Source organism: Mesitornis unicolor, unplaced genomic scaffold, assembly GCF_000695765.1.
Source record: "Mesitornis unicolor isolate BGI_N332 unplaced genomic scaffold, ASM69576v1 scaffold5407, whole genome shotgun sequence".
Taxonomy (NCBI): domain Eukaryota; kingdom Metazoa; phylum Chordata; class Aves; order Mesitornithiformes; family Mesitornithidae; genus Mesitornis; species Mesitornis unicolor.
In genome coordinates, this window is record NW_010194216.1 from 77,280 (window position 1) to 92,626 (window position 15,347).

Below are 15,347 nucleotides of genomic sequence, written 5' to 3' on the forward strand. Positions count from 1 at the left end.
ACATGGAGCACTTCTGATTAGTTTCACATAATTTCTACTATCTGGTCAAGGTCATCTCATGCTTCCTGACCAGCATTTTGGTTGTGTCTATTGACCATGGCAGCTTTTGTCTTGTCACTCACCACAGCATACTCCTAGATTTCTGTCAGGTATATTAGAATAGATCAGTGTCAAGGTTTAGGGCTGGGCTGGCCACTAAAGGACTGACAGATGCCCTCTATTAACCCCTCTCCCCTCCCCAGAAGGATAAGTGAAAGAAGATAAGGGAGACGTATGGGTTGGAAAAGAAAACTAAAACAGGTTTAATGAAATAATAGCAATATTGTGAAAGGATAATAATGTAAATAGAAAAATAATGAAACACATACAAATATATATAAACTCAATATCAAATCCTCCCTCCACCCCCAACACTGTCCCTCATTGCCAAGCCTTCAGCTCTCACACTTGTTTCCACCTTCTCCGGCTTAGGTACCATTTACTGAGATAACATTGTTGCAAATTCTTCTTAGATAAATTGTTCTGTCTAAAAATAAAGTAAAATTGCTGACTTTATCAAAGAACCATTCTACATTAACTGAGCCAATCAATCCAGTAGAATATATCCCATTTTCTGTTCGGCTTTCTATCTTTGATCCTTTTTTCATCTAAAGCCTGTCCTGATTTCTCGTGCAATGCTGGAGTCAAGCTGTTTGCCCTGTGATTGCTCAGGCCCCTCCCTTCCTATCACAAATTTAGGCTTCTACCTTCCCAGTTGTCCAGTCACCTGCCAAAACCGCCGGTTTGGTGGATTCATTTAACATCATCCTCCTTGGACACATCATCTCCCATGTTGGTTCCCTGTTGCTCTTGAATGGAGAGCAGCAAGGCTTCTTGCTTTAAGCGCATTAAAGAAGAAGTTTAATTTCCATGGTGGATGCAGTCATTTCCCATATGTACACTTGTTACCCTTACCCATTTCTCTATTTCTCCCACTTTCAACATCAGCATCCTCCTGCAAGCCATGACAAGGTACTTTCTAAGGCATTGCCCGGTCACTTTGACTCTCTCCTCTGTGAGGGATGAATGAAGTTATCCTTGCATAGTTTTAACTTTATCTGGACTTTTCAAGAACCTTTAGATTTTCCCTATGCAAAGCCAAGCTACAGAATCTGACTTTTGGCATTTTTTCTTGCAAAAAGTTTGGTTTCCTTGCTTCTTGGTGCCTTGCCAGCTAGTCTCCAGGAGTGTGATCTGCCTGCAGTTCTGCAAGTGTCTGCTTCTGCTTTGTGCAAGAGTGCCCAAAGAGGACTGGAAATGCTTTTTCAATGCTTTCTTGGTTTCACAAAATTGGCTAAACCACAAATACAGCCCAGGAAGATGCAGGGAGAGCAGCTGCTACTTTCAGTACCTTCACAGGACTTCATGATGCGATTGGGCAGTGTGGCAAGGCACTGTCATCTCAGCTAACACAAGCCTTTGTTGGCAAACTCTTTTTTTTTCCTTTTGGCCCCAAAATGTGTTTGACAGCTTGTGCAGCCCTGCCAGAGTCAGGGAACCTTCTGTTGTCATCATTTTGCGACTTGCTCCCCTCTGGGGCAAGGGAAGCTGAGAAGGTTGACTCCAGTTAGAAACCCACATCAGGAGATGCTGGACAGGTGGGAGCAGAGGGACCCCCCAGCCCCAACGTTAGCTCCTCCTCTCACTTGCTTCCTCCCTAAGTCTGTGAAAATTGAAACTCCACAAAGAGCTGTGAAGGCTCTGCAGAGGTGTACTATGCACCACTTATTTCTCCAGGGTGTTTGAGCGATCTCTCCTGCCCTCCACCATTACCTCCACTCCCAACAAATCTGATGAGACCTTTTCTAAGGAACCTGTTGTCAAACCTACTTTCCTTAGGAAAACTTTCCTTCAGACAGTGGTGAACCTTTCTAAAATACATAATACCATCATGTTTCACCCCTTTTAAACGAGTGCCCATGGAGGACCAGGGAGACCGGCTCAGGCTGTGCTGGGTGAGCTGGTTTCCAGCTGACTGGTTTCTACTTTTCTGTAGCTTCCAGCACCAAAGAATTTCAATGTTCCACTGTGCGACTGTTGACTCATCTCCTGATGCCAGTTTCAACTGTGCAAACTTTATCGTGACATAAATACAACATCATTTTAAACTCAAGTTTTAATTTCCTTTTTTTTTTTTGCCTCCAGGTTTTCAAGATTTCAGGTTCTCCTTCTTCACATCTTTGCTGCAAACAATGAAGACTGGAAGATAATTTTAAAAAACCCAAAAACATAATCTGCCATTCGCACCCAATAACATGGCTCACAGAGTCAGAATTTTAAAAATGCCTCTAAGTGTAAGGATATTCAAAACAAACAAAAAAAGAGGTTTAGCAAAAGTACTCTATAAAGTCCAACTATCACGCACTGTTGTTATCTGAGAAGTTCTGTCGTCAAGATGATATTTCAGCAGCTTTAGACAGATGCGATTTCTAAAGGGGATTTCTAATTTGTATTTGTTTTTAATTTGAGGTTTGGATCACAGCAGCAGCAACAATTTGTTTTGTTGTGTATTTATGGCTGCACATGTTTAAAATGGTAAATCTGCACTGACCTATTAGACCACAAAAGTGAAACCAGCTTCTGTATTCTCATTCCTTTGCTGGAAAAATAAACCCACAGCATGCATGTATAAAATAAACTATATTTTTACAGCTCTCAGGTTTGGGATTCAAAGGCTGTGCAAGTATTTTGCATTAGCACAGCCCTGGCTTTAAAAATAAGGAAATGGTTCTTTACTAGAAAATGACTCTTTCAAGACAAAATGCATTTTTTTAGCTGTTGTTTTTTGTTAAGATTTTATAATTTTATCCAAAATGAAAATAAAAATCATAAGCAGCTTAATAAATTGTGCAAGATTTCTTGGGTAAGAAATTAACCAAAATACAGAAAGATTCTGGCTTGGCTTAGCACAAATAAAGATATCAAGGTCTAAAAGATAATTCAGAGTTAGCATCAGGTCATCCTGCACTGAGCACCCTGCTTCTTACCTTCTTGTTTTTATTGGGTTTGCTGCTAGCAACAAATAAAAATGTTTTCCTTCAGTCTCTAAGCCTTAAAAGCAAACACAGGTTGAGTTATATTTGACTTAACAGAGAAATGAGAAGAGGACCTGTTACTGGGGTCCACCAGCCATGGGTCTGGAGAAGGCTTTACCCAGGGAGGGCAGAGAGCCTGGGCTGGATCTCTCTGGTAGCTGGATTCATTATTTGATGACAAATCCATCTTCCCTGTCTAATTATTGAGTGTAATTTCACTTCTTCAAGTTCCTTCATGCCCTAGGATGGAGGAGGCAGAATCCAGAAGATGCTCCTCAGCAGCAGCAGGTGAAACCATTGCTTGACAATTAATAACAGCCCAGCATCCAGCCCTGACTTGGGCATTTTGGAGGTAAAGAGCAGAGGTAATCAGGAATATAGCCCATTTTTATACCATGGGACACCCCTCAGAGAGGCAGGAGGAAACCCAGCATCCCCCACAGGGCTGATGGGGGGAGCTGAGTGTCAGGCTGAGCGGGCAAGTTAAATGACACCAGTTGCAAAATTTCTCATTTCTATGAGAAGTCCTTCTGAAACGTGTCTTAGGAATGTCCTAAATAATACTTGCTGGTGGGAGTGGAAGGTGCTGACAAATCCAGGCAAAAAAAAGAGCTTTATTACAAATGGGTGATGAAAGTGGCACTGACCACAACAAGGGAGCATGTTTCATTACAGCGGCTGCAGCAGAGCCTCCACCAAAATTACAGGGATGCTAAAACAGCCCTGGAAAGGATTCAAAGAACAATTTGCTCTCAGTGTGGCCTTTGCAGAGAGCCGGCAACAGGGAAAGAGATCAAGAGGGAAGCAATTCTTGTCCTTCTTCCTGCAGATGCCAAACCTCATGGTTTTTAATGGAGAAGGGGAGGGAAAGAATCAAAGTGGAGGTTGGAGATTAACTTCTCCGAAACATATATGAAACTAAAGCAGTTGGGTGATTTTTTTCTGGCAGGGGTAACATCTTGCTTTTTCACCCAGTTCTGGTTCAGAGATTGATGCATCTAAACTACAGAAGACACTTTTTAAAAAATATCTGCATTCCCAGTCTCAGCATTGCTCAGCATCTCCTTTGTGCCTGTCCCTACCTCCTGTGCCAAAGGAATTGATGATTTTTTGCTGCCTTCCCCAACCCTGAAATATCCCAGGGGGATTCTAGGCCAGAGCACACAACCATCTCACTGCTGACTGAGCTTCCCTCACATTGCCCCTGAGTGACTACATCCCATTTCTAACCCCCTTTCATATTGATTTTCATGGCAAACCAACATAATTAGGCTTATATATATTTTTAGTTTCCCCTACCACTGAAGAATTGTAACATCCTCTCTATAAGCTCTTGAAAAAAAAACCAAACAAATTATAGTTTAGGAGGAAGATGACAGCCTTGTAGCAGTGAAACTCTCCTGTTGTCCAGACTGGTTGGACCCAGAGATGGGTATGGCTTAGCCTCACAGGAGCACTCCATGCTCACTACACAACTGGTAATAATTTTGGAGTCAGACTGTGACTGTTCCAAAAAGTAGGAACAAATGAGTTACATCGCCGATCTAGTGCACTTCCTATCCTGCCTATTCCCAAAGAATAGCACATCAGCAGTGCCAGAAGACACATGGATGATAAGTTCGTAATAAATTCATTGTGTTCCTTATTTTTAATGGGCTAATAGAAACAATCCTCTTCTTTTAACAGAGCACAGCTTGCATGAAAATAAACGGTAGAGTTTGGGGAAATATTTTAAGCTTGAATGGTAGGAATGGTCATTTTAAGTCATTAATTACAGTAATTTAGCTTTAATCAGGTATTGATTGCATTTATAGCAGATGAGAAAGCATGGTACGGTTGCACATTTGCGCTCTGTGCTGGCGGCTGCTGAGCTGCACGGTTATCGGGGAATCACTAGAGGTCACTTTGTTTCCACCAAAAGGAACAAATCCTAAAAGGTCTGAGGTTTGTTTCTGCTTTCTTCTTTTTTCTTTGGTGAGCTATTTTTCAAAAGCAAAGTCCTTTTGCACATGTGTGTAGCACTTCTTTATATAAGCTCCTTGGGCTGAAATTTATTCTGATGTAAAGAGTGAAGCTTTAAAGAAGTTTACAAAGCTGTGCCTATATTCATCAAGAGGAAAATTGGCCCTAAGTTTCCTTTTTAATATGAAACAGCTTCCACTGGATTGATATTCTTGATAACAGATGTCATTATTTAGCTCTCAGTAAATACTTCTGTCCTGTTAGGGTCCCTATAAACAGGAAAAGAACAGCTCTGATGTACAAAACTGCAAGAAGATATTCTAATTTTACTGCTTATTCTGCTATACCCAAAGATAAAATAATATTTAGGTGTGTTTCAATTTTTGCTTCAGCTGATAATCAAAATGCAGACATTTCCTTGATAAGAGACAAAAACTCCTAAAACTGTACACCTTGTGATCAGGAAAAATATTTTCCTGCTTCAAAGAGCAGTTCCAACAGGAGCCCAAACTTCTTTTAAATTTGTAAAGTGGCAATTTGCCTTCTTGGGAACCTATAGCATTGAAGCCAACTTTTCTTTCATTTTGGATATTTGGGCTTGCTTGGGCCCTACCCTCTCGTTGTGGGGTCACAATTACGTGAGCCTCAGGTGAGAAGCCCCTGCCTCCAAAATGGCATCACTGCCATCCAGCCGCCCACCCGCTCAGCCCTTATGGGGCATGGGCTGCACAGAGACACCCAATGAGACATCTCAATGAGCGGCAGTGTCCTGCCCATTGCTGAGCACAGTTGGTTTATTCCTGTTTTGAAAAGCAAAGCCCCCTTGCACCTCTGGGATCTCATCCAGGGAGGTGGAAATCCCTTGTTGACACCTAGGTCCTTGTTTCTGTGCATACATCAACTTCTGGTGTAAACCACTGCAGCATCTACCAGGGTCCACTGGTGAGGGCCCACGAAGCTTCACCATTTCTTCTGCACCCAGTGTAGTTCAACACCTGCTAGAAGGCACGAGGGGCACCTGATGAAGCAACACAGCCCTGTGCATTGATGAGTACCGGCTGCATCCCTCCCGCAGCAGCACCACCAGCTCAGTGCCAAGCTGCTCAGTGCTAATAAAGAAAGACATCACAGCTGATTTGAAATGAAAATGCTTCAAAAGGGCTTGTCTCATGTCCTGCACTTGGGTCGAAGGACACCTGCCCTCACAGTTGGGGACTGAGCCTGCTGCCTCTCCCAAAGGTTGAAAACAGCCCTGTGTGTCAGTGCTGCTTGCACGAACCAGGGCACTCACTTTCCCTGAATGAGCCCATTCCACACACCACAAAATAAAGGCTTGAGCAACTTCCTGGTGTCTCCATGAGTAAGTCAGGGAGCAGCAGGAGAAGAGCTGTAGGCTGTTCTTGTTCTGTGTCTGACACTCAAAGCAGCTCCTGGCGTCAGGACTGAGTCACTAAGACTGAGTGCTGGTGCACAGACTCGGCTGTGTCATGCCCACACCCAGCAGCTTCTGACTTCTGTCCTTTCCACAAGTGGTCCCAAAACTGGGCTTTTGAAAACAAGAAGTTCCTGAGATCCCAAAGGTCCCGAGCAAGAAGTCAGTGTTGGGTGGGTGTCAGGGCAAGCCTCCATCCATACCTTGGAGAGTGGATGGTCTTGGTCTCTTGTTTTCTCTCCTAGGAACACACACCGCTTCTTCCCTTTGACAGTACATGGATTAAGGGAAGTGTTTTTCCAGGGACAGCTCTTCACGTACTCCATGGTGCTCCCTCAGGCCTCCACGGCTTTTTATCCCCGTGGTACTGTGTGTCCCTCTCCAGATTGCATTAAGCAATGTGATGAACACCTCTCCCATGAGCATCTATCTTTTCTCCTTTCCTTCGCCCAGGGGAAAATTGAGTGGGAATAGTTTTAATTAACTACACTGTACGTGCACGGTGTTTATACCAACACAGGCAAGGCTGAACAAGCGTGCCTAGCTCTTGGAAAGAGAAATGCTGAGGTTTGTGGCCGCTCTGAAATCTTGAGCTCGGCCCGCAGCAGAGGACCAGCCCCAGAGAAAGCTCTGGCTTTGCACTACACTGGGTTTACCCCAGCGTGGACACAAAATGGGGCTGAATATGTCAGCACATAGCTCTGTCACTCTGCAGAGCTATGCAGAGTCTATATGTGCCCCACACCAGGACCACTGTATGAGTCAAGGAGGCCCGAAATGTAACCCAGTATCCCATGGGGGGTTTCCACAGAAAATGGAGGGCTGAAGTGACATTTTGGGCAAGATTCACCCCTAAGTTAGGACACCTACTTTCAGACACATAATTTCAGATGTCTGTGTGAGCTCTTGGTGTCTCAGCTCCCTCATTAGACCATGAAGATCTTGTCCACCCAGAACTCTTCAGCCAGCCAGCAAGTACCTACTTCACGGGGAAACAAACTCTCCTCCAGGCCCCACTGACTGCTTTGAGACGCAGTGGAGATGCAATCAGAAGCCAAAATAATGTCTTAGCCTTGAGCTGGCTACTGCCTTGTGGGTCCTCTTTGTGACTTATGTGGGCAGTGCACAGTTTAACATTGTGTAAAAAAACCAGCTGTCCTCTTTTCCAAAGGCTTTTTAGAATGGACTTAAAAATCCAGTAGGAAACATGCTTATTTTATATATAAAGATGCGTAATACCGGCAGTTGTGAGAGATTTAAAAATTAGACGCAATTTGTTAACCAATATATAAATAAGAGGGCTTTCAAATAGGCTGCCATGTAAAGGTTCTGGATTGTCCTTGGGTTTCACCACGTACACACAGAGGAGATCCCTCAGAGTGACACACAAGCAGTAGATTATATCTCAATAATTATGTTTCTCATCATGTAGACCACACAGACCACAGAAAATTATTCTCAGAGGTGTTTTTCTGCACATCTCTGATGAAGGCAGAGAGACAACATGCTCCTTGCTCAAAATCAGAAGAAACCCCATCAAAGGGGTAAGGGCCAAGCCCAGTTCACTCAAAGCACAACATCATTCTGGCAGCCTGTTTGTATTGAGGGTTTTTTTACTGCTTTCTCCTTCAGCTGGCATTCCTACAGCTATTTATAGTTTCACTTCATAACCAGTGGCTAATATTTTCAAAGTAGCCTAGCATGTGGTCACCCACACAGAAGATGGGGCTGAATCTCCTGCGCTGCCTAAGAAGTGTTGCCCATGACATTCAGGCTCTTTCTGTAAGTGACTGTGGGGAGCTGTTGGCAGAGGGCAGGGATGATGCTCTGCTGTCTTGGGAAGAAGGTCTTGCTGAGGCCACCATGCTATGCAAGGTCATGTGTGAGTTTGCAAAGCTGCTGCCTTCTCCTGAAAATGCCCTGTATTGAGATTTTATATAATATTTTTTCTACTGAATTTATCCCCCCCCTCCTTTTCAAAGTGCAGCTACATGCTTCTAAACACATGAGTTAAACCTTACTGCACTCTAGATCAAAGACTGGTGTTTCATACCTGCTCCTGCACTGCTGTGCAGTGACAAAGTTCCTGGTGACTTAAGTGGAAGGGAGGCTGTGTCCTGGGAGACAAAACTTAATTGAGTGTAATACCACAGGGCACGTAAAGTAGGGCAACGCAGCCTGACCTCATTTTGCCCATACATAACCCTACTGACATCAGTGGGAGCTGCACATCTGCAGTCAGGAGATGACATTTGCCCACTTCTGGCTTAGCTAGGAAATTCCTGCTTGCCTGATAAATTCTATTATTTAATCATGTAATATGAAAGCAATGGATATGCTAAGTAAAGCTAAGCAAACACAGCTCAGCTCCCTGCCTGTTTGAAGTTGTGGAAAGACTCCTTTTGACGCTGGTGGTTGCTGGATTGTGCCCACAGTACATACACAGTGATTCATGATCATTTTCCTCAATGAAAGCAACCAGGTTGGTTTGTTGTTATTTGTGGGATCACATGATTCATTATTTGCAAATATTTGAATGGTAGGTGGACTTTCTGATGCCTGTGAACCCCACAGCTTCCACCGGTGTTAGCACAAAATGGTTATTCATACAAATACTGTGCCAGAATAGACTTGTTTGATATCGTACATTTATTATGCTCCTGTTTCTAGAAAAACTTTGCAGAGTAGAAAGGGCATAATTTGACAAAGCCAACAAAGCTTACACCAAACCAGTGACTATTCCAAGAGAATTGTTCATGAGCAATCCTGAGACTAATATTTGTTTGCATTCATCATAGTCTAATAATTAAAAACAGTGCTTACTGCTGTAAAAAAACAAGACAGGACTGACTTACAGAGACAAGACTGGCTGGGCAAGTAATGTTTCGGTTGTGTCTGCTAGGTGCGGGCTGCAGGAGCAGAAGCAGAGCCCAGCAGACCTCTGAACGTCCCAGATTTTGTACCTGGGATTTCTTAAAACTAATCTTGTTTTTAACTCTTGGCTTCTTTCCCCTCAGAAGACATACAAAGCGAATATAAAGGGAGATTCTTGGTAGATGGAATGCAGCACTGCAATATTTATGCAAAATGTTAGCATATTTGACAGTATCAGTTACCCAGAGGGTGTCTCTCCATCCCTGGAGACACGTGGGACCAGACAGGAGATGACCTCCAGAAGCCTGCTCTAAGACTCCTCATATGGGACTCAGGACTGCCAGAGGCCACTTCCAGACTAAGCTGTTTGAAAAAAGCCCTCATGAAATATATTAATGCTCCAAACTAGCCAAAGCCTGAGCCATAAAAATAAGCTTCCTCTACCCAGTGGAACCCCGTGACAGGCCTGTGACATAGTGCCTGTGTGTGATGATACCAAGAGGATGTTGCTGTAATTGCATACAGATTTATCATCCATTCCCTTGCAGCAATCACCATCAAAAGACTCAAGACTTGGAATGATACAGCGTTTGCAAGTCTACTTTTCCTATGAGCACATCCACATTTCCAGGGAGACATTGTGGTGACCCAGAGAGCTGGTCCAGACAAGCATTGCACCAGTGATGGGGTGAGGAAGGGGTCCCTGTGCAGTCCCCAGAGCCAACCAAGCTGTGCAGAGCTGCTCAAAGCACACAATGCTCCCACAGCACCCCTGCTCCCCTGCCCACCTCAAAGCCCTCTGCCCTTGGGCAGCAGTCAGATACAAGTTTGGTGGCCAAGAGACCCTCCATGGCCACGCCACATAGAGCATCCCTTGTCACCTCTCCTCCTCGGTAATGCGACTGGACATTTCTTTACACCGAACTGAGCAAATCTAATATTTATTTCACATTTAGGTCACAGGACATCAAAACAACTATTTTTGCCCCAAACAGATTTCCTGACCTCGTGGTTTCACTCCTGATTTGCAGTAATATTTGTCTGAAAAGCTGGCTTGCTCTCACTTGGAAATGGAATTAAAAGAAGTTATATAGGGTCCTACACTGGACTTTAAGGTAACAACACATCTCCCTGTACACCCAGATCAGTTCTGGATGCTGCTCTTGATTTTACTGGAACCAGAACAGGATTATTAAGCTCATATTTCCTGAATTTGCTCGCTTCTTTTCAGTCCTGAAAACCAAACTTATTTCAATATGTAAGCCTAAACCATCCAAATGCAAAGTATTAAAAATTATGTTTAACAATCATGGTATAAACAGTGCCTGCAGCTCTCATCCTGCTCCAATCAACATCTGAGACAATCTCATCACTTGTAAAGATGCACTTTTTAATGATGATTTTTTTCAGTCTGCATAGGCTAAGGATCACTTTAACACTGTTCCATTGAAAACTCTGAAATGTTCCGTACGTGGAAAATTGACCTTTTTTTTCTGTAAAATTTGCACTAGTTTTCAGCCAGAAACTGCTGAAGAGAGAATTTCAAAAGCTTAGGAGAGCTAGTAGTCCCTTATGGCTTGCAGTAATGAGTAAAATAAAATGCTCTTTCTGATTTCCTTCCCCCTGTAATTGAAATAGATGTTGTACAGGAGCTGCAAAACTGCTGCCCAATTATCACCCAGCTGGGCTGATTTACATCGCCTGCTCAACTTCGGCATGATGTGAAATGCTTGAGAGGGCCAATGTAAACATATTTATAGCTTGGTAGGATATGCTGAGCTCTTAATATAGGGATAATAATATTATATATGTACACATATATGTGCACCTATATATAAAAAGATATAGCTATGGAAACTTTGACATGTGAGGGCACAAGGAGCGGCTGGCTGTGTCTCAGCACAGTTACCTGGCTGAGAAAGACCTTCTTTACTCCAGTGCTTGGCTTGGATTTTAAATGCACTGTGGATGTGATCCTCTTTTACTGACACATCCAAGCGTCCCTTCAGTTGGGTTACCTCACGTCTGAGCACTGGAGCTCTGCATGAAAGACCAGTCAGATAAACATGAATGAGCCTCAGCCTCTTTAGGGTCACTTCTCATGTTGGCTTGGATGGAGGAGGCTGGGGAGGACAGGCAGCCGCTGTCAGGCTGACCTTCAGGGCATCTCTGTCTCCCCGCAAAATCCTGCCAAAGGAGTTGGCTTTGCAGAGCCCTGCGGTATTTTGCAGGTAAATGACAGATTGTCTACGTGGCCCTAGGTTGGAGGAGAGGGAGGTTGCCATCATCACATGAAGTGGCAAGTGCACAATTCCTGTCATGTTTGAAGGGTCCTGTGCCACACTCCATGAGACTGAGCGCTGGGCTCCCCTCACTCTGTTTCAATGTCACCAGGGGAAAAACGCAGACCTGAGAGTGTGCACTAGGAAAACCATCACATAACAGACATTTCAGGAAGTCTCTGTAATTCCTTTAATTATTCAGACAACAGAGCACAAGGATAATAGCTTCAAGTACATTCTTATACATTATTTTAACAGTAATAGATATGTATTTAGTCATAAACTATTCTGTAGCCACCACTATGTGTACATTTTATACAAACTATTGCCATACTCAGACCCTGAAAATGGATGGTGACAACTCCTAGACATTTTGCACAATGTCATGACAGTATCCTTCATACGAGAGCTGTAGCTATAGGTTGGATCGGTCCATCTAACAAAGCACTTCTAATGCGTACCATGGAGGGGTGATCCAGACGTGAGGCGCTGAAGAAAGAGATGGAATAAATATGCGGTGAGAGGGAGGCATACGGTCACTCAAAATACATGTGATGGAGAACACAGCATGGCATTTCTTTCCTTGGTGAAACAGGTTGATCCTAGTATCAGACAGCATCTTAGCATCTCTAAACATCACAAAGCTCTGAGCTCATCTTGGCCTTTCAGTGAAGATAAAGGTGACAATGTCTGATATGGTCCCTACTGGGGCACCTACCCTACCCTGACAGAAGCTTGGTCTCTGGTCTAATGGCTCTTTTTCATCTCAATTACAATTTAGACTGAAGCCCCCAAGCCAATGACTTTAAGTTTGATCACTGACACCCCTAAACATCTCTACCGTCTGACTTGTGGAAAAGGTAGGCTCCAATGCAGGTGGTTTTTGAGTGTAAAGACATTGCAAAATGCCAGCCACCGTTCAGAGACAGGGGTAAGAAAGCTCAGATGCTCAGACACCACCATGCAAAGGCCAAACTCTTACATCAGAGACTCATTTTTTTCCACAATCATATTTTTACATGTCCCAAACCAGCCGCATTTGCAGCCCCCAATGCACCAGCAGACCCCAAAGACACAGAGGCAGCAGAGTCCAAACTGGGGTGGACTGGGGTGGTTCCTGGCACCCACTGGGCAGTACACAGTCCCTCACAGTATCCTACACGATGTGGACATTAGGGTGGCTCAGTTCCCATTCTGGTGGTTCACATGGGTGCTGCAGCATGCCACGGTCACATCGAAGTCTCAGCACCCTAGACACGTCTGAGCTGTGAAGGGTGGAAATGGCCCTGGACTAGAAGATGCTAGGAAGGAGAGACCATATCCATCTGTTAGGGCTTGACATGGGGGTGCTCTTGCCTGAGACTTGGCCACCATCTCCTGGCACCACTGCAGAAGCTCCCAGGCTTTCAATGTGGAAGAGCATAGTCTATGCTCTCTGAAGGTAGCCCCAGACAGGGACATCCCAGAAGGCCACCTGGAGCTGTCATCTATCCTGGTGGAGGATGTGGCTGCATCTCTGGAGCAAAAGGCTGTCCAGTGGATGAACATCCTAGACCAGTGAGTAATGGAAACTGAAGAAAAAGTGAGAAGACATTCAAGGAAAGCTCCCTTCCGGCACGGTCTTGTCACAGACGTGCTCACACATGCATACACAATGTTTTGCAAAATTTTTTAAAGGGATCCTGGAAACCCTCCGAAGAGGAGCCCACGGCGCAGCAGAACCTCACTCATCAGCACCCAGCAAGGATGAGCCCCTCAGCGGTGCTGGAAGCTGGGACTGGGCAGGGGATGCAGCAACGTCCCCACCGCTCTACTCTTACAACACATCACCAGTGTGTTCACCCATTGGTGACTCAGGATGGACTCTGATGTATTATAGCTAAGGAACGTCTCTTAAAATAATTGAACAAATTTTTATCTCTCTTTTTTTTTGACTTGCAAAAGGTGTTTTGTTCTTTTCTTGGTGTCCCAAAGCCCCACATCTTTACTCAGGCAAGGTGGCCAGTGAAATTTGACAGCCATCTCCTTCTTCCAGCATCAGTGACGTGAATACCAGTTAATTCAGCAAAGTCAGTGTCTCTCCCTCAGATCTCCATCTTCTGAGCACCCATGTTAAAGCTGATTAAAATCCCAGAACCGCTGCAAGGTGAAGGCAGTTGCCTGCCTTTAGGTTAACGTGCTCCAAAACTGGATTTAACACCATTGAAAACTGATTTTAAGAGCCATCTGCGGTCTCCAGACCAAATGGGGAGGCGGACACGAAGCCAGGGCTGGAGCTGGAAGAGGGGAGCATCGCCTGAGCACGGACGGGGAGCTGGGGCTCCGGCAAAGGGAAACCATGTCCCCCAGTCGCTCATGCGAATAAGTGAGGTTCTACTGTTAGCACAAGAGATTCCAGGTTATGTGCAGATGTGATGGATTTGTTTCCTTAATTAAAGTACCAAAATTAAAAGTTATAAGCAACACATCTAAATAAAATAACAGGCACTCCCTTAGGCATCATGTTTCCTAAACCAATAAGCAAAAAGAAAAAAAAAAAAAGGGATGCACCAAGAACTCTTAGTTATTATATACTAACCAGACTGTGCATGGCACATTTTATTTCTATAAAACTATTAAAACTATTACAAAATATTCAAAAATACATTTTAGTAAATTTACAGCAGTTATTTCTCAATTTATTAATGCAAAACATCCTTTTCTCCCCTCTGTACAAACTACCGTCTCCGTCGTCACAGAATTGCTGCCATGTGCGCTTTTTAAAAAATATTATTTTCTAATAAATTTTTTTGAAGTTAAAAATAACAAAGTTTCTTACGGTTTTTGCAAATAAAAAGTTTGTGTAACAGTCTTGACTTCCATGAACGTGGCCAAATGGTGTTTTTACAAAGCAAAACATGGAAAACAATACAGGAAATGACGTTACATTTGAAACTAATTAAATTAAAATAATATATTCTCATATTTTACACTATTTCAAAAAACGAAATGTGATTCAGTTAAGTATTGATCTCTCAAAAAAATCTAATTTACAATTCTGTGTATAAAAATATAATTTACGGACCCCCATGAAGTTTGTCTTTTTTTGTGTGTTTGTTGGTTTGCTTGTTTTTTAGACTTGCTGAAATGAAGGAGCAATGTAATGGAGAGATGGGAAAGTACAGAATTTTGCTTTCTGAAAGTCAGGACACACGTGACATGTAGAAAAATAGACTCTGCGCAGTTTTGCTTGGCCTCACAAAATAATTTTTTCTCCTGTGAGTACAGTTCGCATGATAATAAATTATCAAAGAAACTATTTAAGGCTCTTGAAGGTCCGGTTCATATCATTTAAAACATCTATTCAAAATACCAAAGAAATAAATATCCAGGAGAGGAAGAAAAAAAATAAAACAACAAACAAAACAGCAAAACAAAAGAACAAATAAAAATATATATATATTTATAAACTAAACAGAACAGAACTTCCCGGGGTCTTTGTTTCCCTTAAAGTCTACTTTGGACTGTCCTACTTAATTATTATTATTTTATTATTATTTTTTTAAGTCTTATTCCGTGCTCTCTTTTAAAAATATGTATTTTTTTCCTTTTTTGTTCTTTTAGGTTTTTCTTTTCTTTCTTTTTTTTTTCCTTTTTTTTTCCTTCTCTCTCTTTCTGTGTCTCTGTCTCTCCCTCGGAGGCTGGCGGGGGGCTGGGGGGGGGCCGGGGGGTCTTCCGTCGGGC

At 43.3% G+C, this 15,347-nt stretch overlaps 1 protein-coding gene across 1 annotated transcript in view; it reads right to left on the bottom strand.

Moving 5' to 3' along the window:
- Window positions 1–792: 792 nt before the first annotated feature.
- Window positions 793–15,347, bottom strand: part of LOC104543173 (sonic hedgehog protein-like) — a 19,468-nt gene continuing 4,913 nt past the window's right edge. The window contains 1 exon segment of the mRNA XM_010187717.1: window positions 793–876. Within this exon segment, the coding sequence (XP_010186019.1) occupies window positions 793–876 (84 nt within the window).